The 26598-nt window shown below is 54.4% G+C and overlaps 5 protein-coding genes across 5 annotated transcripts; 4 read left to right on the top strand and 1 right to left on the bottom strand.

Annotated features, from left to right (window-relative positions):
• Positions 1-898: 898 nt before the first annotated feature.
• D7B24_005666 (uncharacterized protein) lies at positions 899-3081 on the top strand (the record flags this gene model as incomplete). The annotated part of the gene is made up of 4 exons (XM_028639815.1): positions 899-1092; positions 1190-1870; positions 1919-2170; positions 2220-3081. The coding sequence occupies 4 exons, from the start codon at positions 899-901 to the stop codon at positions 3079-3081; spliced, it is 1989 nt and encodes a 662-aa protein (XP_028495883.1).
• A 2164-nt stretch (positions 3082-5245) lies between these two features.
• On the top strand, positions 5246-7381 carry HSP70 (Hsp70 chaperone; the record flags this gene model as incomplete). The annotated part of the gene is made up of 4 exons (XM_028639814.1): positions 5246-5283; positions 5347-5738; positions 5801-6033; positions 6089-7381. 4 exons carry the CDS (start codon positions 5246-5248, stop codon positions 7379-7381), a joined length of 1956 nt encoding a protein of 651 aa, XP_028495882.1.
• A 423-nt stretch (positions 7382-7804) lies between these two features.
• D7B24_005664 (uncharacterized protein) lies at positions 7805-8539 on the bottom strand (the record flags this gene model as incomplete). Its single annotated transcript, XM_028639813.1, has 1 exon — positions 7805-8539. The coding sequence occupies one exon, from the start codon at positions 8537-8539 to the stop codon at positions 7805-7807; it is 735 nt and encodes a 244-aa protein (XP_028495881.1).
• Positions 8540-8947: 408 nt separating this feature from the next.
• YME2 (mitochondrial escape protein 2) lies at positions 8948-11608 on the top strand (the record flags this gene model as incomplete). Its single annotated transcript, XM_028639812.1, has 3 exons — positions 8948-9164; positions 9223-9468; positions 9519-11608. 3 exons carry the CDS (start codon positions 8948-8950, stop codon positions 11606-11608), a joined length of 2553 nt encoding a protein of 850 aa, XP_028495880.1.
• Positions 11609-13730: 2122 nt separating this feature from the next.
• UPL1 (E3 ubiquitin- protein ligase upl1) lies at positions 13731-26285 on the top strand (the record flags this gene model as incomplete). The annotated part of the gene is made up of 6 exons (XM_028639811.1): positions 13731-13778; positions 13829-21011; positions 21066-21620; positions 21671-21727; positions 21775-26133; positions 26191-26285. The coding sequence occupies 6 exons, from the start codon at positions 13731-13733 to the stop codon at positions 26283-26285; spliced, it is 12297 nt and encodes a 4098-aa protein (XP_028495879.1).
• Positions 26286-26598: the final 313 nt, after the last annotated feature.

The following is a 26598-nucleotide window of genomic DNA, read 5'->3' as shown; positions in this document are numbered from 1 at the left end:
CAAGGGAACGGCACTTATACTGCTGATGAGTCGAGTATGTCGAGATTTGTTGCCCCGCGGCAGTCCGGGCTTTCGTGTATGGCTTAGATAAAAATTTGGAGGGGCATATCAGGCCTCGATATCTGCACGGTCGAGGCATCTGGAATATCGTCATGATGCCATACGTACCCTTGTATCGAGTGGTCAAAAGATCCGATAAGGCAATGTGCGCCAAGACACGATCAGCTCAGCTCTTCATAGCGGCTCGAGCATAGGCCGCTCAAGCGTCAGCACTCCCCAGGGATCCTCTCAGGCTGACAGGGCTGATCCTGCTGCCTCGTGCAAAGTGCCTTACGGCGACCTGTAGTGGGGACAGAGTGCTGAGCCTGAATGCCAGTGGTCAACCTGGGTGGGTGCAGCCTTGCCCCCCCTCCCTCCCTCGTATGTGTCTCGGACGCTTCTTGGCTTGAAGCTCTTGAAGGGACGTCTGCCAGGAACCCGTCCAGCCATCGCCAGGCAGCAGAATAAGAGTGTAGCAACAACTCGCGACGACCTACCCACCTCATTCGTCACCAGACGAGGCCTCCTTGGCCAATTCTTTGACCTGGGACACCTTCCCATCGTGTTCTACCTCATCCTCGTTGTTCCTGATCTCGTACCTCTTCTTCGTCCGCCCTGCGTCGTGCATCCTCGTACCTGCAATAACCCCGCGATTCGCACTACGGCAAACCCCGTCTGGCCTCATCTCTCATCTGGCCTCGTCACGTCGGTCAAACCCAAATCGCAGCATCGACACCACCGACGCGACAAGCCCTGGCCTTCAGATCTTCATCGCGCGACTACAATAACTCGACCGCTCAGACCTCCAGATTATGGTGTGGTCCAGGTAGTCGAATTCGAGCGTTCGGCCTCCGCCATCATGAGTCTCAATCTCCCCATTCGAACGAGCTCCAGCAGTCAGCGAAACCAGGCCAGCAGGAACTACTTTACGAACTATACACCCCCCTCTTCGACCGAGGCCATCAATGGGCCTGTGAGAGAGCCTGCGAGGGAGCTTCTTCCTCCTGCTGACCGTCTCATCGTTGGCGTGGACTTTGGCACCACTTTCTCAGGGTGAGTCTCGCTGTGGGTGCGCGCCCACCCGACCATCCTTCGACGGACATGCTTATGAAGCCGCGTGGCTGCGAGCCCTCGCTAACGTCCATCGCAGAGTCGCCGCGGTCTACACTGGTACCCCCGATGACATTGAGATCATCAAGACGTGGCCAGGAGGCAACGGCATCACCTCCGACAAGGTGCCCACCGAGATCGCCTACACCTTTCCTTCTACTCCAACTTCGCCTTCCGTGTCATCCTCGTCAACTCCCACGCCAGCATCAGGCCCAGGTCAGACGCCAGCATCTCACTCAGGCTCCGGCGGTGAGGGGAACCCGACAATCAAATGGGGTTTCCAATTCCGCCCCGAGGAGTCGCGCCTCCGCTGCATCAAGCTCTTCCTCGATCGGTCCCAGAAGCTTCCCTTCTACGTCTCCCCCCTCGACACGGCCGCCCAGCTGCGCAGCTATGACAAGACTGTCATCGACGCCGTGAGCGACTATCTCACACAGATCTACGCCCACACCATGGACACCCTGACGAGGCGCTATGGCGAGTCCTTCATGGCCTCGACCAAGGTCGACTGGGTGCTCACCTGTCCCGCTGTCTGGTCCGATGCGGCAAAGAACACGACGCTGCAGGCCGCTGAGCGGGCCGGTATGGGCGAGAAGTCCGAGATCCAGATGATCAGCGAGCCTGAAGCGGCTGCAGTCTACACGCTCAAGGCCATCCAGCCGAACCACCTGAATGTGAATGACAATTTTATTGTCTGCGATGCTGGTGGCGGAACCGTCGAGTAAGTCTCTTGCGATGCATGGAAGGTTCAAATCTAACCTGTTCGCAGCCTCATTGCCTACAAGATCATGTCGCTGAACCCGCTTCAGGTCGAGGAGTCGGCTGTCGGAACGGGTGGTCTATGCGGCAGCGCTTTTCTAAATTACAGATTCGAAGAACACGTTCGCAATCGCATTGGACATAGCCGTTTCGATGAGATGAAGGTCAAGAAGGGGAAAACTTGGCAGATGGGACTGCGCTACTTTGAAGAGTTTGTCAAGCGCAACTTCAACGAAGACGAGCACCATGAAGTCAATGTACCGTGAGTGGCGCCCCTCCGACAGAGTTGAGCACTCTCTGATGCATCGCAGCTTCCCCGGTCTCCCCGACGACGAAGAAGCAGGCCTTGATTGCGGCTTCCTCGTTATGACGGCCGAACAGGTCAAGGACATCTTCGAGCCTGTTGTCAAGGAAGTGTGTGACCTCGTCCAGGGCCAGGTTCGCGATCTTCGCTCCAAGGGCGGTATCGTCTCCGGCATCATCCTTGTCGGCGGCTTTGGCCAGAGCGACTATCTCTACCGTCGTCTCAAGACGCATTTCGCGAGCGCCGCCCCGCCTCCCTATACCGAACGCCCGACACACGCCACGGCCACGGCCCTCACCGAGGCCGGCTCCATCGAGGTCATGCAGCCCGTCTACGCCTGGACAGCCGTTGTACGAGGCGCCGTCCTCCGTGGTCTCGAGGGCAGCATGGTCATATCGCGCAAGGCCCGCATGCACTACGGCACCTCGTATGCCACAGTCTATGACGATGAAAAGCACTCCGTCAGCGAGCGCTACTGGTCACCTTTGTGGGAACGCTGGATGGTCTCCGATCGTATGCAGTGGCACATTGCCAAGGGCGAGGCCATCTCGCCCGTGTCTCCTATTGCTTTTCACTACACGCGCAACTTCCGCCCTGGACAGAGCCTCGTTGTCACGGACGATCTCATCGCGTGCGAGGCTGATGAGCCGCCGGTCGCGTACGGGCGGGATCTCGTCAACGTGTGTACACTAACGACGGACCTCAACGCCGTGCCGCGAAGCTTATTCACGAGGCTGACAACGACGAGGGGTGTCGAGTTTGATAATCTCGATTTCACGCTAGAAATGATAGTCGACAGCGCAGGTCTCGGTTTCGAGCTCAAGGTCGATGGCGTCCGATATGGACGTGTAGAGGCAGATTTCCACTGAATGCAAGGGTAGGGAGAGGCGAGGAAGGACCATGTATTCGCTGTTGGAGGGAAGATCTGCTCCGAGACCATGATAGCGTCGTACGTAGGCATTTGATGGAGCTGCCTGGAGGCTTACTGCCTTACTATGATATCATGAATGAGAATATACTGCCTTTTACACTCACCTCAGGCTTCTCGACTGATATGCCGCTGGAAGTCGAATTTTTGCTGTCTCTATCTATCCTGCCTTGGGAAGTTGCTGCACCCTTTCCTCTCTCAGCCTCTTGCAAGGTAAATGGATTTTTGAGCCCTGCTTTGGATGAATGTCTGTGTTAGCAATTCACGGTGGTTTTCATGCACGATGACCTCCTGACAATAGCTCGTCAGTGAGTCGTTTGAAACCCAATCTCTCTTTACAGTGGACGTGGCTTCTCAGCACCTTCACCTTCTCAGATATGGTCCACATGATGGTTTGGTCGAGGCTCGTCCTGGTGACCCTCGTCCGGGTTTTACATTCAGGCTTCGCTGACCATAAAAAGAGGCTCGACTATGACCGTACAGCATGCACCCAGTCATGGACGACTCGGAACAGAACGGCTGAAGAAAGTTAACATGCTGTGATCCGTTCCGGCCAACCACATGTGTGGAAGGCCCTTCAACACAAATTTGAGAAACTGTGGCCCGGCTTCCTGAGAGACAATGTATGGAGAGGCTATGTGATGTATGCACTCCAGATGGCACTGGAGGGAGGCCCACCCACTGCACGTTGGAATTGATGAATGAAGAGTACTGGCCAAGCAAGAGGTAAGTGGACCAACAAAAGATATCACAAAGTCAATTGGCCCTGATGTTTGTGCCAATCCATTTCTCTACTGTTCGAGCTCCTTATCCACTTCGGGAGAGGGTATGTAGCGACTAAATAAGCCAACAGAACTGGCTCGTAGCCAAGCCATCGTTCCAGAGCAAACCTAAGCCATGTTATGCTGGCAACACGGAGAATAAAGCCTGATGTACAAGCCAGCGACTGAACAGCGGGGACGTACACATGCCTGGCCCCCGCGTGGCTGTCGCGGGGGTGGTTCCAGTCTCGTGGGTTGGAGCTGGAATCTGTCAGAGACCTCTTCACGTGATGAGAAGACTGTATTTGCGGGAAAGACCCACAGGTGCAGAACCGCCGGCATACGATCCGCACGCATCCTAGCAGGCTCGCCACAATTGTCCTAAGTTTATCATTGGCCATTTGCAAACGGACGTCGGCCCCACCGAAGCACTAGGCCCCCCACCTTCAGTCGTTCGTGGCCCAGCAACCCAAGCTCCCTCGCTACCTACCTAGGTCGAGGCGGTCAGACTTTTCATCGCCTTTCTGGAAGCGTCCATCAAGGAACGTAATAGACAACGGCACAACAGAATCTCACAATCTCACACATGAAAATTCGCCTGGAACGGTGAATGAAGAAGCATACACAGTTATGCAATGGGCAAGCCGGGACATGGCTGTAGGGAAAGAAGGGGAAGAAAAAATTAACGATTCACTCACTGTAGAATGCACCAGAAGCACGTAGAGACAGCCAAATGATATCACCCAGTCTGAGATTTCAATGAGGGGCTGCTAAGGTTGGGCTGATGACGATGGCGGGGTTTGAACCAGTTCATGTCGAGGTACTTTGATTATGCGTGCAGGAAGGAGGAGATGAATGTACCAGCTGTATAACCCCGCCTGAGCCACCATGATGTCAAGGGAAGCTCGCACTGAGCTTCAGAATCGGTCCACAGGTGCTGAAAGTGTCCAGCATCACCGGGACAATGTCAGAGAATTCCAAAATATCGCCTCAATGTGCTCCGTAGTCTCCGCAATATGACACAAATCCCTGTGACAGTTTTCTGGGCCTAAAATCGGGCAGAAAGAGGGCAGTTTCCTGAAGCTGCTCGAATGCGCATTGGTGGGGCAACCTTGGAAGTAGAAAGAACGCTGTGGAAGGTTGGGCGCTGCACCCGAAACTTTTAAATCCTCGACGCTGCCAACCACTACACGTACCTTCACCACTTTTCATCAACAACACGAGCAACCACTCAACCAACTTCCTCTTTCCTCCATCCCACCTTCCGATTCAGCCTTTTTCTTGTTCCTTGATACCCAACCAACCCTTTCTCTCTACATCCCGCAGATTTTCACAACCGCAGCCATGGCGACTCCTGGCAAGGCCGTCGGTATCGATCTTGGGTAAGCATTTTCACGCAGGTTCCTGCTGTCGTACGAGTCCCTGACGTTAACTTTCTACCACAGTACCACGTTTTCGTGTGTTGCCGTCTACTCCAACGACAAGTGCGATATTATTGCCAACGACCAGGGTAACCGCACCACGCCCTCCATTGTCGCTTTCAACGACACCGAGCGTCTCATCGGAGATGCCGCCAAGAACCAGATGGCCATGAACCCCCACCACACCGTCTTCGACGCCAAGCGCCTGATTGGCCGCAAGTTCCAGGACTCTGAGGTCCAGGCCGACATGAAGCACTTCTCCTTCAAGGTTGTCGAGAAGGCCACTAAGCCTGTCATCGAGGTTGAGTTCAAGGGCGAGACCAAGCAGTTCACTCCCGAGGAGATCTCTGCCATGGTTCTCGTCAAGATGCGTGAGACCGCCGAGGCTTACCTCGGTGGCGCCGTTACCAATGCTGGTATGTAATTCGTAGCACACTACCCTCCACTTCCTCCAGCACAATACTAATATCATGCGCAGTCATCACCGTTCCTGCCTACTTCAACGACTCGCAGCGTCAGGCTACCAAGGACGCCGGTCTCATCGCCGGTCTCAACGTCCTCCGTATCATCAACGAGCCCACCGCCGCTGCCATCGCTTACGGTCTCGACAAGAAGGTCGAGGGTGAGCGCAACGTCCTCATCTTCGATCTCGGTGGTGGTACCTTCGATGTTTCTCTCCTGACCATTGAGGATGGTATCTTCGAGGTCAAGGTAAATAACTTCCCTCATTTTCTTCGCTCATGCACATTATGCTAACAAATGACAGTCCACTGCCGGTGATACTCACCTGGGTGGTGAGGACTTCGACAACCGTCTCGTCACCCACTTCGTCAACGAGTTCAAGCGCAAGCACAAGAAGGACCTGTCCGCCAACGCTCGTGCTCTCCGCCGTCTCCGCACTGCTTGCGAGCGTGCCAAGCGTACCCTCTCTTCCTCCGCCCAGACCTCCATCGAGATTGATTCGCTGTACGAGGGTATCGACTTCTACACCTCCATCACTCGTGCCCGTTTCGAGGAGCTCTGCCAGGATCTCTTCCGCTCCACCATCCAGCCCGTCGACCGCGTCCTGTCCGATGCCAAGATCGACAAGTCCCAGGTCCACGAGATTGTCCTCGTTGGCGGTTCCACTCGTATCCCCCGTGTCCAGAAGCTCATCACCGATTACTTCAACGGAAAGGAGCCCAACAAGTCTATCAACCCCGATGAGGCTGTCGCCTACGGCGCTGCCGTCCAGGCCGCCATTCTCTCTGGTGACACTTCCTCCAAGTCCACTCAGGAGATCCTGCTTCTCGATGTCGCTCCCCTGTCCCTTGGTATTGAGACCGCTGGTGGCATGATGACCAAGCTCATTCCCCGCAACACCACCATTCCTACTAAGAAGTCCGAGGTCTTCTCCACCTTCTCCGACAACCAGCCTGGTGTGCTCATCCAGGTCTACGAGGGTGAGCGCCAGCGTACCAAGGATAACAACCTTCTCGGCAAGTTTGAGCTCACTGGTGTCCCTCCCGCGCCCCGCGGTGTCCCCCAGATTGAGGTTACCTTCGATGTCGATGCCAACGGTATCATCAACATCTCCGCCGTCGAGAAGGGCACTGGCAAGTCCAACAAGATTGTCATCACCAACGACAAGGGCCGCCTGTCCAAGGAGGAGATTGAGCGCATGCTTGCTGAGGCTGAGAAGTACAAGGAGGAGGACGAGGCTGAGGGCAACCGTGTCTCTGCCAAGAACGGCCTTGAGTCTTACGCCTACTCCCTGCGCAACACCCTTAGCGACCCCAAGGTCGAGGAGAAGCTCGACGAGTCTGACAAGACCACCCTCACCGCTGAGATTGACAAGTGCGTCGCTTGGCTCGACGAGAACCAGCAGGCCACCAAGGAGGAGTATGAGGACCGCCAGAAGGAGCTTGAGGGTGTTGCCAACCCCATCATGATGAAGTTCTACGGTGCCGGCGGTGCCCCCGGTGGCATGCCCGGCGGCATGCCCGGTGGCGCCCCTGGCGGCCCCGGCGGCCCTGGCGCCACTCACGACGACGGTCCCACCGTCGAGGAGGTCGACTAAATTGATACCCGAAGTACTTTCATTTCCTAGAGTGGTCACGCGACGGATCTCACGGCACGGACGAAGTTGGGGTTTCATGACTAGACATTGCTTTCTGCGTTTTCACGATTACGACTACGGAAAAGGCACGGTTCTCAGTTTGGTTGTACTTTAATGAATTTCGGTGTTGCCAAATGCAACCCAATACAAGAAGTTAAAACACATGACTATGTCTTTCCGCCGCGTGCATGCTGTGACGATGCCAATAGTGCTATTCGCCTTGTGCAATCCTAGCACTACTCCCAAGTTTCTACGCTTCCACACGCCGTGGTTTGGGCCATCGAAGAAGCAGAGAAGAGACATCCGTGTAGATCATTAAAAGTAGTAAACCTCTGTCGTGAACCAGGCTAATAATTCGCAGCCCCGTCTTGTCCGCTCTCCCAACTAGACCTTAGCACTCTCATCAATTCCCAGCTGCCGTCTAATCTTCCTTCGTCTGTCCATCTCCGCCTGTTGCCATTCTTCGTCACTTACCTTGGCATCTTCTAGTGTCGTAGAGAAAGCCGTCTCAGGCGCGAGTCTTGTCGGTCTCGCCCTCCACACATCCTCACTACTGGGCTTGCCGGCGCCATATTTCTCGTGCTCCTTCTTCCGATAATGCTCTCGGATCGCTTCTTCCTTCAGCTTGCCGGTGTACCCTTTGACACGCATGCAGAACCAGAAGTCATCCCAGCTCTCGCTGCACGAGCGCATTGAGCCCTCGCGGTAAATGGCGTTCCACTGCCCGCCGATCGACTGGCAGTGGAAGGCCATGTCGAACGCCTGGCGACAAGACATTTCTGACGGCAGGAGAGATTCAGCCACGGGGTCGAGCTTGGGGGCTGGCGCTGCGGCATTGCGAGTCTCTACTTGTGATGGCGAGGTTGCTGAAGACTTCAGTGTAAACCAGGAGGAGGACGCTGTCGGCTGTGTGTCGGCCTTCGTTGGTTGCTCGGAAGCTGTTGGCTCTGGCTCCCTTTCCGCCTTGAACAGATCGAGAAATTTCTGAATCTCTGGGTCAACATCGCTGCTGGCAGTGTCCGTGGAGGCTGGAGCTGCCGTTTTCGAGACGCTCGTCGCGTTATCTGTTGTAGGAGTAGGAGTTTTCGGAGGGGATGGTGTTGCCCACAGCCAGCCCATATTGATTGATGGTTGATGTTGGTTATACAGATGCGATAACTTGCGGTGCACTGGATTGTAGAGGAGGCAGGTGTAGCTCCTTGAATACCGAAAGAGGGGTAAATCGTATCTCAGAGTCTCGTGGTCACGAATGTGAACCCTTCAACTGAAGATCACGGATTGGACGACATGACTCTTGGCATGCAGCGCAGATGCACGGGGCGGATTAACTCCGGGACCCGCTTGGAAGCTGTGGTGGGGGCTGCCCGCGACCGTGGGATAGCCGATGACCTCATTCACATGAATGACCCGAGGAGCTAAGCTGATCGCGTTCGCGTTGCTGCCAATTTGCGAGCGTTTCCAGCTCCCCCGGGACATGCATCTTCAACCTCGATCTGTGTGGTATGATGTCCAGCAACCCAATACGAAATGATATCGAGTAGATTTATGGCACGGCCACTGGCCCGGCCCACCATATCGGTTTTGCGACACTCGCAAGTAGTACCTCGATCCCACGTCGCAAGGTTTCCATTGGGAGTACCCAGTGCAACGCCCATAGCACGTGCTTGGGATAGTACTATAACAGGCGAAGAGAAATCTGGCCACATCACCGCGGCTCAGGACGAATCCATTCTTTTTTTTGACAGTCAGTTTATCAGGGTACATCTCGCGAGGCTTCCGACGTTGACAGCGCTTCGCAATAGACCTCTTCCCCCTCAAGCTTAGCTTCCTTTTCCGACGACCATGGCAGAGCGATGAGGATATCGCCGATCTCCTCAAGCGCTTTGACAGTTCAAGCTTGGGTCTGCTTGACCCTATCAATCTCGTCAAGAAGGCCATTCCTCAAGACATACCCATGAAGGTCACGGAGATCCTCCCTCGGTTGAAAGATGGCGGTGTTTTCGTCAAAGTCAGCCATGGACCGGAAGTCTCTGCGCAGGATCTCGAAGGTAGAATGGGCTCTAGCTTGTCGATTAGGCATATGACTGACAGTCCATAGATTCTTTGACGAAGAAACTCGAGGCAACGCCCATCAAGCCCTGGTTCAATCCGTTTCGCGGCGTCAAGTCGGGCCTCGTCAAAGGTGCGCCTTGGTTAGAGGATCTCTACCGCTTCCCGAAGTCAAGACTCAAGGTTGAATTCACACCCAAGGACCCTGGAGGTGAAGCGGTTGAGCTGTCGCAAGAAGAACTATACAGTCTGTTCCGGAAATATGGCAAAATTGCCGAAATCACCTCACAACCCAACGACTCGAAAGTTTTGCCTAAGTTCGCCTACCTCGACTTTGCACTCATCAGGGACGCAATTATGGCCAGGAACTGCTTGCACGGATATCTCGTAGGCGAAGCACTCGGCGGCGGAAAGTCTGGCACCAAGCTGCGTCTCTCGTATGAACAGAAGGTGAAGGCACACAGCATCTGGAATTGGATCTCTAGCCACCCAAGATTGGTGATTCCAATTGTTCTAGGATTGGTCACTGCTGTCACGGTTGCAATTTTTGACCCTATCCGACAGTTCTTTGTCAAGGCGCACATCCAGCGGGCCTTCCGCTTGACTGACAGCAGATTATATCGATGGGTCAAATCACAGACCACAGACCTGCTTTCCTTTGGGCACAAAAAGGCAGACTCCGCTGGATTTAGCGCCGTGTGGAACCACCGCCGAGACCTTATCGAACAAATCCAGAATTGGCTGATGGAAAGCTCCGACACATTCATCGTTGTGCAGGGTCCTCGAGGCTCTGGCAAAAAGGAGCTAGTGTTACAACAGACTCTTGAAGGGCGCAAGAATGTCTTGGTGATCGATTGCAAGCCGATTGTGGAAGCTAGAGGCGAGGGTGGCACAATCAAGAACATGGCTACTGCTGTAGGGTATCGTCCAGTCTTCTCATGGGCAAACAGCATGAGCAGTCTGGTCGATCTGGCTGTACAGAGCACGACTGGAGTGAAATCTGGCTTCTCCGAGACTCTCGAAACCCAGGTTGTCAAGATACTCCACACAGCAGCGTCAGCACTCAAAGACGTTTCCCTTGCAAGTCGACACAAGAACGACAAAGATGCCGACCTTTCAGACGACGCGTACCTCGATGCCCACCCCGAAAAGAGGCCTGTTGTGGTCATTGACAACTTCCTGCACAAGAACGAAGAGTCCAGCATCATCTACGAGAAGATGGCCCAATGGGCTGCTATGCTTGTGCAGAACAACGTGGCTCATGTCATATTCCTCACAAATGACACGTCGTACTCGAAGTCGCTTTCGAGGGTGATGCCTGACAGGGTGTACAGACAGGTTGCCCTCGGTGATCTCTCCCCGGACGTGGCGAAAAAATTTGTCGCGAGCCGTTTGGAGGTCGACGACAACGAGAAGCAAAAGGACAGCGACAGTGAGAAACAAAAGGAGACCCCGCGGTCCGACCTCTCAGAACTCGACGACTGTATAGACCTTCTTGGCGGTCGCCTTACTGATCTCGAGTTCCTAGCCCGGCGAATCAGAGGTGGACAGAGCCCGAAACACGCAGTCGACGACATCATCAACCAAAGTGCGACCGAAATTGTCAAGATGTACTTGCTCGGCGGCAAGGTTGATGCTGAAGAAAGAAAGTGGTCTACTGAGCAAGCATGGTACCTCATCAAGTCGCTTGTTGCACAGCAAAGTCTACGTTACAACGAGGTCTTGTTATCGGATACATTCGCATCCTCGCAAACGTCGAGGGCAGCGAGTGGCGAGTTGGCGCTTGAGAGCCTGACCAACGCCGAGCTCATCACTGTCAAGACGCATTACGGCAGGCCGCAGACCATCACAGCCGGCAAGCCCATGTACCAGGCAGCATTCAAAGTGCTCGCTGACGACCCCGTGTTGAGGGCTAAGATGGATCTTGCTGTCTTGACAGAGATGGCCAAGGTCGAAGCGAAGACGATCGACAAGGTAGAGAACGAACTTGCACTCTTGGGGGCACTTCCCAAGCAGCCAGCACAGGCGGGAGCCCGGGTCGAGTATCTGCTGAACAAGCTCGACAAGAGCCAGAGGAAGATTGACGGATACGATAAGGAGATGGCAGGACTGAAGAAAGTCCTCTCGCAAGAGTTTTGAGACTTTGAGGTGCAACAGAACTCCTTGGAACCCAGACTCGTAAGAAGACGCCACTCAAACAGGTATACCTGGCAGTATTACACGAGGACAGCCAAATATATTCGATACCCTTAGCAAAAACAATATACTCAACTCGAGCTCTTCGGCTTGTCGTGCGAAAGTGACTGAATGACGTCAGGTCTTATCGTAGCCTGGGTGCAGCTAGCCTGCCCCTCGCTAAGCCTCTTCGGGGTATCCAGATAAGGCCGACCAGCACCTTGAGAGTATACTTACTTACCTACCTACCTTACCTGATCCGTGAGAGAACTCAAGAAAGCCAACGATAGCTGAGCAGCTGACTGAGTTCTTGAACAAATATCCACCCGAAGAAGCTGAAAAATCACACTCGTCTGTATGGTCCTGGTGTCGACTAACAGTGGGCCGGCGATGGGCACAGTTCTTGATTGGACATCCTGCTAAAATCCAGTTGTCTGACGTCTTCCGTTCATTCTTGCATGCCTTATGCACTACAGGGACGGTTCTCTTTCTCAGACGTGGCCATCATAGCATATACGCTGCGGGTCATTATTTTTGAACATGGACGCATTTAGACTGTCGGACTATCGATTTACGGACATTGCGTGAGCTGGGACGCTGGAATGCGTCGCGTACTCACCGAACAGTATGTAGTAAGGAGCATCGACAGCAGCTAAAAACTGTAGTACCTGTGGTTCGAAGAAAGACTCCCCCCCCCACCAACCCCGAGGAATCAGTCGAGTATTTCGCGCTGCGCCCGACATTTTCGTGTGGTGAAAGAAATAATCGTGCTGCTGTTCCAGTTGTCGACGTCCCGAGGGGCCATGTCACTCTTGACATTCCAGATGATTGCGTTTTACAGTACTCCCCTCATCGAAACCCTGCCAGAAAGGGCATGTTCCCTCTGGTACAATGAGTGACTGGGGATGGTAGTCACATATCCGTGGCATGTTGGTGTTAGTACATTATGTTTCTCTGGGCCTAGGTTTTTGGAGCGTCGCAACTTGAATAGTGGATAGTCTTGTGCAATACGGAATATACTGGGATTTTTCAAGTCAGATGAAATGCATGTCCTCCTCGGCACGAGGAAGACTGAGGAGAATTGTGATGGCCATGTTGACCGCACCACCTCAAAAGCACAACGTCCCCACATGTCTGGTTAAGACGTCTCAGTGGGGATGAGAAAACCATGGAAGGACAGAGGTAGATCTGTTGACAGCTGGCGCCATCTGATGTTGGTTCTGAACCACGTCTGCCTCAGTGCCACCTACACTGCACGGGCGCCAAAAGGCGGGCAGTTTGTCAGACGATGGACCTAACCGAGTATCCATCGGTCAGGAATTACGCAAGGGCCCACTGTATCGCGACGGATCTGTCTACCGGGCTGCCACTGCCACTGCTGGCACCACTGAAGTTACCTCACCGCGCCTACAGCCACAGTCCGCGCCTGCCTACAGCTTTCTGCTTTTTCCACCAAACCCAAACACCACCCTTCCCCTCCGACCCAACACTGATCGTCCTCCTATCGCGGCAGATTCCTGCAATACGAAGCTGGTCCTGCTGCTACCAGGGTCTTCTTTTTTCATTCGTATCGCATCTGCTTTCTGGCCCTGCCTGCTAGTCCATACGTCGGGCGACTCACAACTCTTCGCGCGACCAGCACTTGCACTGCAGCGCTTCGAGCTTGCTTGTCTGATCCAAGCTCTCAAGCGATCCGGACCACCGATTCGCCCACTCTCCGTTTCTGCAACGACATAGTCCATGACCGGTAGTTGATACATTTTTCCAACGGAGTGCATTTCCCCACGGTCTCTCGTCTCAGATACCCTGACGGCCTACTCCGCATTTCCTTTGACCGCTCGACTACATCTGTTCCTTCCAGGTGATCAGCGAACGAGGCTGCACTCGCGATCACGGGCATTCTTCCTCCCCTCCCACCTCCTCAGCCTTGTCGGCTCATCACGAATCCCCACGCCACACTCGGAGCTGTCCAAGCACTGGACACTCCTCTACTGGAACAAGCTGTCGTCTCCAGAATCACATTGCGGGCTGTAGCGGTGGGGGAGCATTCGTTTAACCTCGCGGCTTGGCCGCCCCATTTCTGAAGATGGGGAAAATCACCAAGACGATGCAGCCGAAGCATGAGGAGACTCTTGTGAGTCAAGTTTGAACAAAATATTGCAGCATGAGCTAACCAGTTTCTAGTCTCCTTGGCTCAAAGACTTTGTGCAGTCGGCTTGCACATTACCACTTCCACTTCTCCCCGACCACATCGCCACCTTCCCGACACGATGGCCGTTCCCGCGGGGCGACCTCTACCACTGGATCCCCCTACTCAACCGGTTCGACAATATTCTCGAGTGCTTCAGTGGCACATACAAGTTGAACGACGGCCCCCAAACCGGTGATCTAGGCTGCGAGGTGTTACTTCATCGAGGCCTCAAAGTGGAAGAGTATGGCACGGAGGCATGGGACATGGACCGCCTGCGCAAGCAGGGCTATGGCGAGCAAGGTGACCGCCAGCTCATCGAGGCCATCCTCAAGTTCACGCGCGTCCTGCTGGAGCATTGCGGTAACAGAAGCATTTACGCCAGCAGCAACCACTTGAACGACCTCCTTCATGCTACAGACCTGTCCGTCATCATCGCAACCCTCGGAGTTGGTTCCGAGCTGGCCAAACGATACCAGGCCTCTGTCAAACGTATCGGAAGTCACTCCCGCCATGTCAGCACTGCACTGCTGGCTAACCACTACAATATTGCCCTCGAGCGTGTACAGCTATTAGCCTCCCCCTTTGTCAAGACACCTCTCATCTCCCTATCCGATGCTGCTGCATCTGCTACACCCGGTTCCGCTGCCAAGGGCAAGGATAAGATCCAAAGTGCCGGGCAGAAGAATGCAGCACCCATGTTTGCCAACGATCTCAGTGCCATCGTCAACTCGGAACCTGGTCAATGGAACGGCTGGGGTGACATCAAGATCTCGTACACTGCCGTCACAGACACTAAAGACCAGCCATTTCCCAGTGCCGTGGATCGCACCTCTGCTGGGACGAACCTGCCAAGCACCCCAACACCTTTGCGGCGAAGTACTACGATGGGTGGTACTGCTCAACAAACCCCGAGGTCGGCCCGGCAAGTACCAGGCGACGAAGCCTCGCCTTCTACCGTGTCTCGCTCTCCGGCTCCAGTAAGCGAGCATGCCACATCCAGCCAGAAGGTGTTTGATCTGCCGCAGTCCGTGGTGGCGTCATCTTCTATCTACGACCTACTTGCCCGCTGCCCTGCCGATGCTCCACCACACACCAGATACGAATATCTCAACAGGGTCAGAATTGCCAAGGCGCTCCTAGGCAGTGTTGAGACTCGCCAGCAGGCTCTAGCCATTCGTCTCCTGGCTGTCACGAACCTGGCATATATCCACCCGGAGAATGTGTTTATGGAAAAGGTCATGCGTCAGGATATCGACGAAACTCGACGATACCAGCTCGTCTATCAGTTGGCCGAAATAATTCACCCAACATCCCCTGGATCGAAACCTGTGCCTCTTTGGGTCCAATCGGTCGCACTCGCTTTATTGGAAGCTATTTCTTACTTCCAGGCTCGCTATCAAGATGTGCTTTCTGCCCTTAATGCCAACGTCAACCACGGCATTCTTTTGTACGTCATTCGCAAGGCAGTCGCGGGCATGAAGGAGGATGAGGTGGCCGACAAGTACAACCAGTCCACCGAGGTCAACGAGTGGCGCAAAGACCTCTTCTCATTGACACAGCACTTGGCCATGTCCACTAGAGTTGGCGCAGAGATGGTCAGCGCTGGCCTGATGGATGTCCTGGTTGAGATCATGAAGACACGATCCAATGTGGCTCAGCGTAATCATGCGACTATTTTGAGTTTCATAGACGGACTCATTTGGTCCTACCAGAACGCTTTCCACGCCTTCTTCAACGGTGATGGCTTGGACGCCATCTCGGAACTTCTTGTCACGTCTGTCAAAGAAGGCACCCAACTTGCTGACGCTGGCCGTGGTACGCAACCTGAGTACCACTCTTCTGTTGTCGACTACAATATCCCGTTCCACCATCAGCAAACGCTTAAGTGGCTGTTGAAGTTTATGCACCACATGATGACCAACTCTTATAGTCTCGGAGGCAACACGGACCGCCTCCTGCGGAACCTCGTGGACAAGTCTGATCTATTGGCCAGTCTGAGGGAGATCATGCAGCATACTACGCAATTCGGCTCTGTTCTGTGGACAAACTCTGTTACTGTTCTCAGCGACTTTATCAATAACGACCCTACAAGCTTCGCAGCCATTGCGGAGTCTCGCATGATCGTAAGCTTCCTCGAATCCGTCACCGGTAGCCCTGTACCCGAGCAGACAGCGGCCCCTCGCGGCAGCGAAGACGCTACCGGTGAAACGGATGACGCGCCTCAGGAAAACAACGATCAGGTTACCCTTGAGCCTGACGACAAGCCTCATCCCCCACCAGAGCAGGAGCTGGCTGCTGGCAGGGACCGCCCCCTCGCGAGAGGGATCTTGACGAGCCCAGACGCCATGCTCGTTGTGCCGCAAGTCCTCAATTCCATTTCCCTCAATAATGTTGGCCTCAGAATGGTCGTATCATCGCGCGCGTTCGAGTCTTACTTCGAGATGTTTGAAAGCCCGAAACACGTCAATTGTCTTGAGGGCGAGCAACACCTCGCCAGCAGTGTGGGTGAAAGCTTTGATGAGCTGTGCCGGCACCATCCAGCTTTGAGAAGTCCTATCTCGGATGCTGTTATTGACATGGTGGCAAGAGTCAGATTCCTCGGCAAAGACAAAGCAGAGACGTCTGGCTGGGGAGCAAAGCTGGTCTTTGACGATGCCAATGGCAACGTCTTGACTGCTGACCAAAACCTTCTCGGTCATCTCTCAGCTCCGCCTGACGATAGCAAAGGCAAGAAAAAGGTCTCCACCGATGACGCGGATGTTGACATGCTGGACGGAGCAGTGACTGCAAAGGAAGAAGACAGCAGTTCAGCGTCCAGCAAGGAAGCCTCGAAGCCAGCTGCGACGGCATTTGATAGTATCACACCTTATGTCCATGCACTTGGCCTCTTCCTCACCACCTACCTTTCCAACAACACCATGAAGACCCATTTCGTCCAGCGCGGAGGCATCGAGCTGCTGCTCGACATTGCCGAATTGCCCAGTCTCCCTTACGACTTCAACGAGTCCAACGCCTCTCGTAAGCTCTTCTCAGTGATCTCTCAGCTCGTTGACCATTCTCCCGTCCTGGGGTTGCCAGCGCTTCTCAAGCGGGCACAGGCGGCACTCGACTCCCTCGAGTCGTTTGCGACTGCCAACGACGGCCGACCGTACTTTGCCCCTTTCGTTTTGTCTGAAAAACCGATGACGCTGGAGGACGCAAACTCATGGGACACGACGACACGAAACAAGATGCTCACAGGAACCAAGGTCGTCAGAGCCCTGCTCAATGCCCAGTCTTTCCTGAAAACGCTATACGAGTGTTTCCCGTCTTCACCGCGCTCCTCGTCTTCGGTGTCGCTCTATCCCATCAACTTCTATGATTACTACCTGCAGTTGATCAAGTCCATTGGGCCTCTTCTACGGGCAGGTCTCACAGAAGAAGGCGCAGTACACAACGTACTGCCCCAGCACTGGTGGGCCAAGAAAGTCGGTGCAATCGACGAAGCCTTGGCAATCATCGGTCGACCCGCGGTGCCAGCGTCTCCGTCCGGCGACGATGACGAGACGTTTTTGCCTGATGACCTACTGGGGAACTTCAGGGCAGAGGCGCTGCCAAACAGTAAGGGCGCTGCGGCTGCACAGCCTAAGCGGCCTACCAAGCAAGAACAAGCCACGGCCCGCTACAAAAACTTCGAAACTTTGCGAGTCGTCCTTCATTCCATGGTTCCGTCGTCGTTCCCGTTCTTCCAGCAACTCGGCAAGGCAATACTGCCTCGTCGAGGCGGGGACACATTTTCGCGACAGCATCATATCGATCTCGCCAAGGGGCTGTCAGCGACCATAATCGATCAGTTGAAGCCCTCGATGGCGGTTGAGGTTGCAACGCCCAAAGACTACCATTACTGGATCATCATGCTTCACACACTCAGCGAGATGCTGATTGACGCGACTCCTAGATCGAGTGACCGATCTGGTTCTCAGATCATCATGCCTGTGTATCTGGCATTTGTTGAGCAGGGCGGTCTGGAGATTCTGACGACCATGGCTCGACGTTTCGCTGATAGAGCAGCCGATCAAAGCAGCGGGACTGAGCCCAGTGCGGCCACCAAGATCTGTTCTTTCGGCCTTAAGAGAGCGCTCGATTTGTTTGCCACTGTTGTCGATGGGAAGACCATGGCAGACTCCGCCGCTCAGTTCGGGCTTATCCCTCGGTCTGCAGGACCCCGGCCAGAGGCACCACTCTCCTACCAAATGGTGCTTGACGCTCGCATGGCCATCTTCCCAGTCGTGCGTGAGATATGGGATTCCGCATTGATGGAGAAGACGCAGCCAGAAACTCTAAGCAGGGTCATCGATATTCTTAAAATTGTGGCTGTCGGGAGCGATGAGTCCGGTCAATCGAGTACCCAGGCGTCTGACGTTTTAAAGAGAGTTCCTAGCGCTTTCAACTGGCGCACACACCAGACCTCGCTCTCTGCCCTCTCTAGAGACTACGACGACGACCTGGCGCGTGAGGCCGTTTACCGAGCCAACGGCAATCAAAACTCCGCCACCGAGTACTGCCGGGCCCATGCAGCCGGCACGGCTGGGTCACGAAACCCTGTACCTACCCAGGATGCTTACTTTGCCCCTCCGCCCGAACCGTCACGTCGATCCAGCCAGCAAGGCGCCCCTCCCAGCTCTGAACCTATGGCTGTTGATGCACCACCCGAGCTAGACAACCTTCTTGGTGACGCTGTGCTCGACGAGCTCGAAGGTCCGTCTTCTGAGGAATCTGATGACGACGACGATGACGACGACGAAGAGAATGATGAAGATGGCGATCGTGCTGGCGAGGGTTCTCAGAAAGCTGGAGGAGCTGATTTGCCCGTACAAGCCAACGAGTCAGCACAGCCGACAACAGATCCTCGTGCAACCGCCAAGAAGGCGCTCGACGATCATCGGGAACAGTTCCGTAAAGAACTCATCTCCAGGTCACTGGACATAGTTCGGGCGCACCCTCATTCAGCTATAGAAGTATCTGAGCTGATTAGTGCCATGGTCTTCCCTCAGGACATCCGTGAGGATGTTGGCGAGACCTTGACCAGCGCGATCACCTCTCTTTCCTTCGACTTCGATGAGGTTGAATCCGACGCCAATGGCTCCACAATCGCCGCGTACGCTCACCTCTTTGCGCTTCTTCTCCGAGACAACGCTTTCCTTACGTGTAACATTGATACATTGAGAGCCAACGTATCCACCTACGTCGGGTTTTTGAAGCTTTCGCCAACACGTGCTAAGGACGACCTGCCTCCTTGGATTCCTTACATTCTTCTCATTGTTGAAATCCTGCTGGCCCATGACGAAAAGCCAATTGAGGCCACATGGAAGGCCCCTACTTCCGAGAACGAAGTTATCAAACCAGCCGTTATCGAGAAGCCGGAGGCTATCCTGTCTGACGCTGAGCAGAGCGACCTGCTAGAACGCATCCTTGACATCTTGCCACGGCTGGGCCAAGAGGACACTCTCGCAATTTCTGTCCTCCGTGTCCTTGTTGTTCTCACTCGCAAGAGGTCTTTGGCACGCACAGTCGGCGAGAAAAAGAACCTCCAAAGACTATTTGTCATGGCAAAGCAGCTTGCCGGCGCCGGCGTGAACCGTCTCAAGGACACCAAGACAGCTGGGTGCATCATGATAATCCTAAGACACGTCGTTGAGGACGAGGAAACCACAAAACAGATTATGCGAGCTGAAGTTCGGAACCTATTCGATAACCCCCAACGAAACCAACGCAACCTCGATGTAACGACCTATCTTCGAAACCTCTCTGCCGTCGCCCTCCGCGCCCCTGACCTTTTCGTTGAGATCACGAATGACATGACAAGATTGACCCGCTGGTCCCCGGTCAGCGAGGGCACCGCACGGGCCCACTACATTGCTCTCAAGGAGACGGAGCCTGAAGCTTCTGTGGCAACGATAACACAGGACCAGAGCGTTGAGCCTACGGTGCAGGCAACCGAGGATTTGTCGCTTCACGACATCAAACAATCTACTGAAGCAGGCGACAAGGAGATGACTGATGCCCCGAAGCCAACGGTCTCGCGCCCGATCATTGAGAACCCCGACGGAGTCGTCCACTTTTTACTCTGCGAGCTATTGAACTACCGAGAGGTCGAGGACAAGGAGCCGATCCAGCCCAAGGATTCGAAAACGTCATCGACTACACTCACCGCGACGAGCTCTGATCCTGCAGCTAAGGAGAACACTGCAGATGCCGGAGCAAGCTCTGATGCTAAGGAGACCAAGGACAGCAAAGACAAGAAGTCCAAGCCTTCATTCAAGGCCGATGAGCATCCTATCTTCATATACCGTTGCTTCCTGCTTAACTGTCTCGCGGAGCTTCTGCAAAGCTATAACAGAGCCAAGGTTGAGTTTATCGACTTCAAACGGAGTGCACCGCTGCAGACAAATACTCCAGTCAAGCCGCGCTCGAGCGTTTTGAACTACCTAATTCATGATCTGCTTTGCCAGGGCGGCCTTGAGAATCCTGATACCCTTGTTGCCAAGAAGAAAATGGCGACCTCGAACCAGGCTCAGCAAGTCCTAGTGGCTCTGATGACCAAAACAGGCGAAAAGGCCATCGATAAGCACCGTGAGCGCTTCGAGTACGACGATGATCCGGATCTTCTCTTCGTCAGGAAATTTGCGTTGGACACTATCCTTAAAGCGTATGAGCGTGCTTCCACGCCCGAGGAGCCCCTCGAGACCCGATACACCAAAATGCAATGCCTTGCTGAATTAATGAATCAAGTCATTGGCGAGAAGGAGCGCGACCCCCCGGGCGCCACGAGAGGCATGGGATCTCCGCAGGCTCGCTCGCAGGCGCAGCTCCGCCGCATGATGTACGAAAAGGGGTACTTGGACAAACTCACTTGGTCTATTGCCGATCTCGATCTGAATCACGTGGGGGTCAAGCGTGCCATTAAGCATGTGCTCCGGGTCCTACGGGTTCTCACCGACACCGCCAAAGAACTCAGTCGCTCCAACGTCATCCCTTCCATGACGCTTCCTGATGTTGCGGACGATGAGATCGCATCTTCGTCGTCCATGTCTGACATAGACGATGACAGGGAAGAGACTCCCGACCTCTATCGGAACTCGGCATTGGGTATGCTCGAGCCCCGTGGCAGCGATGACGAGTCTGAGGACGAAGAAGGTATGGAATCTTCTGCCAAGGCGACTGGAAAACACGGAGCTAACTCATTCGCAGATGACGATGATGATGAAGAGATGTATGACGACGAGTACGGCGACGAGCTCGAGTATGGTGAGGAAGAGATCTCTGATGATGGAGATAACGGCATCAGCGACGATGACGACGAAGAGCTCGGTGAAATGGGTGAGATCGAGGGTCTCCATGGGGACCCTGGAGTCGTCGAAGTTGTAATGGATGACGACGATGATATGGAGGACGATGACGATGAGATGAGTGACGACATGGACTCCCAGGACATGGAGGAAATGGACGATCGCGTCGATATCGCTGAAGAGATTCTCGACGAGGACGGCAATCCTATCGACGACGACGGTGCCTCTGATTGGGAAAGTGAGTCAGACGACGAGGAAGAGGATGATGACGATGAAATCGACTATGGAGCCGAGGTCCAAGACCTCGACGAAGCCCATATGCACGGCCTGGGACCTGAAGAGATCCTTGACAACCTAACGCGTGCTGTTGTCATGGCCCCCGATGGAGAGTTCGACCCCGAGGACATGGATGGACTTGGCGAACACTACATTGAGGATGATCGTGGCGATGAAGACGGTTTGTCATGATCCGACTCCTCCGTGTGGGATATGCTAACCTGGCTCCAGATGACGATGACGAAGACATGGAAGAAGACGAGTACATTTACGATGAGGACTACCCTCGTAGGTCATTTCCGCCATGAAATTGTATTTGAACTAACACAGGCCAGATGATGAAGCCCCCCCAGCTAACGTCCCGAGCCAACTGGGTTGGGATACTCTTGTGGTGGAGCCGTTCCCACATGCACACCATGGACATCGACATCGCCATGCTGGGCACCGCAGTCCATTCCCGCCTGCCATCCTGGCTGGTGGTCCGCGTGACCCGCTCGGAGGCATGTCTCCTGCCACGCTACTGCCTCATATCGATGTCCTCCTCCACGACGTTGAGGCTCTCATGTCGACTTACAATGCTAACGCGAATCCAGATTTCCGCAGCTATTTCTCACGTGGTCCCCGGGCAAACGCGGCACCCAGCAACGCCGACGACGGCATCAACCCCTTGCTGCGTCGAACCAACCAAACTGCGGAGCCTTCACCACGCCCACCTGGAGTGCCTGGTCTGGTCGGCCTGCGTTTCCCCCCGGACGCCTTTGGAATCGGGGCTGGCCGTCATGGCGGCCTCATGGATAGCCCCATGGCAATTTTGAACGATATCGTTGCTTCTTTACCTGTCATGCGACACGGACAACAGTCTGTCCAGCTCTCAATCACACAGAACGGGCGTGGGGAACTTCGAGAATATCACGTTGTCCCCCGTGAGTCAAGAGGCGATGCCCGACGAGATGGAACCTACCATGAGCCCCAGCAAGCCGTTGCTTTCACTCCGGATTCCACCTTCGAGAGATATCAAGAAGAGGCCCGAATGGTGTTTGGAGGATCTCTTTACATCGACAAAGCTCAGCGACTGCTCAAACTCATCTTGTCAAGGCTGATTCCTCCTGCGTTCGAGCATGAGAAGAAAGTCAAAGCCGAGGAAGAAGAGAGGCGACGTGTCCGTGAAGAAGAAAGAAAAAAGCGGGAAGAAGAAGAACGGCGAGTAAGAGAGGCTAAGGAAGCCAAGGAGGCTGAGGAGAAGGCTGAGCGCGAACGAAAGGAAGCCGAGGAGCGCGAGGCACAACAGCGGCTGACGGCTGAAGCGCTGGGTTCCACGGATTCCGACGCGCTCACAGCTGGCGCGGATCCTCAAGCAATGGAAGGCGTTGAATCGCATGGCGCTACTGAGTCGGCAACGGTGCCTCCAGTCAATGTCCCTCGTGTTGTTACAACGATCAGAGGGGAGGAGGTCGATATCACGGAACTTGGCATCGACCCTGAATATCTGGCCGCACTGCCCGAAGAATTCAGAGAGGAGGTCATCGCGCAGACCGTGAGCTCTAGGCGCTCCCAGGCACGCGAGGATGCGGCAGCGGGCGAACAGACCGAGGTCTTCCAAGAGTTCCTGGATGCATTGCCGGAAGAGATGCGCAGCGAGATCGTGCAGCAGGAACGCCAAGAGGTGCGCCGTCGCGAACGAGAAGAGCAACGCCGCCAAGCTGCTGGTGGTGCCGCCGAGCAAGAGATGGATGCTGCAAGCATCTTATTGACCTTCCCGCCTGAGCTGCGCCACGAAGTCTTGTTGGACCAGGGCGAAGACATCATGGATCAATTGCCAGCTGACATGGCTGCCCAAGTCCGACTGAGTCAACGAGCGGGGAACGCCAGAAGCCCTCCTGGTATCGCGCGGAGGCCGGCGCAGCAGCCGACAGAACCTGGACAGGAAGCCGAGACAAAGGTCCAACGCAAGACGGTAGTGCAGATGCTCGACAAGCCTGGAATCGCCACCCTGCTGCGTCTCATGTTCATTTCTCAATACGGATCTATCCGCAATTATCTTTTCAGCGTTCTCGCCGATGTTTGCGAGAACAGGCAGAACAGGCTCGAAGTCATCAGTACCGTTCTCCTCATCCTCCAAGAAGGCAGTACAGACATGGACGCTGTGGAGAGGAGCTTCAGCCAGCTTTCTCTCAAAGCAAAGAAGCCGAAGGATAAGGATGCGGACCCCAAGACTCCACAGGGGCTCAAGAGAACGTTGACATCCCTGACGACTTCTGGCCACGCCCAGACAAACTCTGAGATATCGCCTCTACTGGTCGTTCATCAGTGCCTTGATTTGCTGCAGGACCTCTCAACGAAGAACCCACACATTCCCATGCTCTTCCTTACCGAACACGAAAGCGTTGGGTCCTCACTGAAGCGCATGCTTAGCAGGAAGGGGAAGGCTAAAGATTACAAGGCTCATAAGTACGCCATCAACGCCCTTCTCAGCCTGCTTGACCGCGAGCTCGTCATGGAAAGCTCGGTAGTCATGGCGTACCTGGCAGACTTGCTCAATAAGATCACGGTGCCGCTCGCTACTATCGAGCGCAGACGGCGAGAGGCTGCCGAAAAAGCGACGCTCGCGAACAAGAAGGTTGCCGAGGCGATGATTGCGGTTCAGATGGCAGCCGAGGCAGCCGAGACGACATCGACTGCTGAAGGTACTTCGGCCCAAATTGATGCCAATGATCAGACCATTGGTGCAGTCGTAACCACAGCGAATGCGACGCCAGCCGTTGAGACGTCTACCACCGTAGAGTATGGTGACGCCCAGCAATCAGAGGAAAGCAAAAAGCCCGAGCCGGAGACCTACAAATCGGCGACGGCTGATGATTCCAATCAGAAGAAGGGCAAGCAGATGCAGGTCCCCGTCATTCCACCTCATCACCTTACTCTGGTTGTCAAGATCTTCGTTGCTCGCGAGTGCAGCTCCAAAACCTTCCAGAACACCATCTCTGCCATCAAGAACCTTTCGTCTATTCCGGGGGCCAAGGCAGTCTTCGGTCAAGAATTGGTTCGCCAGGCCAGAGCTCTAAGCGAACGCATCGTGCTCGACCTAGATGAGCTATTGCCGCATATCAAGAAGGCTACGACGGGCACCGAGATTCAAGGAGTTGCGTTGTCCAAGTTTTCGCCGGGCGCATCAGAGCAGAACAAGCTTCTTCGTGTCCTGACTGCTCTGGACCATCTGTTCACTGACCCCAAGAAAAAGTCAGACGCCGATACTGATTCTGTGGTGATGAACATTCAGAAGCAAGACCTCGTGCACTCTCTCTACCACAACTCCACTTTCTCCAGCATGTGGGACAAGCTCAGTGAGTGTCTGAGGGCTATCCATAAGCGCGAGAATATGGTCAATGTCGCAACTATCCTTCTTCCCCTCATCGAGTCTCTTATGGTTGTCTGCAAGAACACAGCCACAGCAGACTCCCCGGCGCAAGCCTCCGAGAAGGAGATGCTCCTCTCAAGCCCTCCTCCCGAGTCCCGCATGGCTGGACTCTTCTTCAACTTCACCGAAGACCACCGCCGAGTTCTCAATGAGCTTGTCAGAAATAACCCCAAGCTCATGTCGGGTACATTCGCTCTTCTCGTTAAGAACCCTAAGGTGCTGGAGTTTGACAACAAACGGAACTACTTCAACCGGAGCGTTCACAGCCGTGCTAGCACGCAGCGGTCTGCTTTCGCGTCCCTGCAGCTTGCGGTTCGACGTGAGCACGTCTTCCATGACTCCTTCCGGTCCCTCTACTTCAAGTCTGGCGATGAGATGAAGTACGGCAAGCTCAATATTCGATTCCATGGTGAAGAGGGCGTCGATGCCGGAGGTGTCACCCGCGAGTGGTTCCAGGTGCTCGCACGGCAGATGTTCGACGCCAACTATGCATTGTTCATTCCTGTGTCCTCGGACCGCACAACTTTCCACCCGAACAAGCTCAGTGGTATCAACGACATGCATCTGATGTACTTCAAGTTTGTGGGCCGCATTATCGGCAAAGCCTTATATGAAGGCCGACTTCTCGATTGCTACTTCAGCCGCGCGGTGTACAAGCGCATCCTTGGCAAGTCCGTTTCTGTCAAAGATATGGAATCGTTTGATCCCGACTACTACAAGTCGCTGGTGTGGATGCTGGAGAACGATATCACCGACATTATTACAGAGACGTTCTCGGTCGAAGACGATGAGTTCGGGGTTACTACGATAGTCGACCTGTGCCCCGACGGCCGCAACATCGCTGTTACTGAAGAGAACAAGAATGACTACGTTCGTTTGGTTGTTGAGCACAAACTGCTGTCCTCGGTCAAAGAACAAATGGAGCACTTTTTGAAGGGCTTCCACGAGATCATCCCGTCGGAGCTCATCCGCATCTTCAACGAACAGGAGCTTGAGCTACTCATCTCCGGTCTGCCCGATATTGACATTGACGACTGGAAGAGCAATACCGAGTACCACAACTACACTCCATCCTCGCAGCAAATTCAGTGGTTCTGGCGTGCCATTCGGTCGTTTGACAAGGAAGAGCTGGCCAAACTCCTGCAATTCGTGACCGGAACGTCCAAAGTCCCTCTCAACGGATTCAAGGAACTTGAGGGTATGAATGGCGTGAGCCGTTTCAACATTCACCGCGACTATGGTAACAAGGAGCGTCTTCCCAGCTCACACACATGCTTCAACCGTAGGTCAACTCCAGGTTTACTGTATCACGTCGATAATGTGGCTAATTGAGTTATAGAACTTGATCTTCCTGAGTACGAGAGTTATGAGACACTCCGTTCTCAGCTCATGAAAGCTATCACAGCTGGCAGCGATTACTTTGGCTTCGCCTAAACTGTTAGGCAAGCATATTTGACTTCGGCGAGCCGAGGAGAAGGCATAGAAAGCATTTGCATGGTTTGCGGATCAGGTCTGAATTACAGGTTCACGGCAAGACATATGGGTTGATTCGCGTGCGACTGAGAGTTCTCTCGGTTGCAGCCTCCATTTCCTCACGTACAGCTCGATGAGACAGATGGGTTTCTTGACCGCGTTGGTTTTTCCCCTCCATTATGAACCGCATTGGATCCCCGGCAAGGTTCGTCAGTGTGAACTGGTCACAGCGGAGTGCAGGCTGCTTGGGCCTTTGCCTCACACTGCAACGGCC

Source organism: Verticillium nonalfalfae (assembly GCF_003724135.2).
Source record: "Verticillium nonalfalfae strain VnAa140/NRRL 66861 chromosome Unknown scaffold_36, whole genome shotgun sequence".
NCBI classification, from domain to species: Eukaryota; Fungi; Ascomycota; class Sordariomycetes; order Glomerellales; family Plectosphaerellaceae; genus Verticillium; species Verticillium nonalfalfae.
This window is presented reverse-complemented; position numbering and strand designations above follow the sequence as displayed.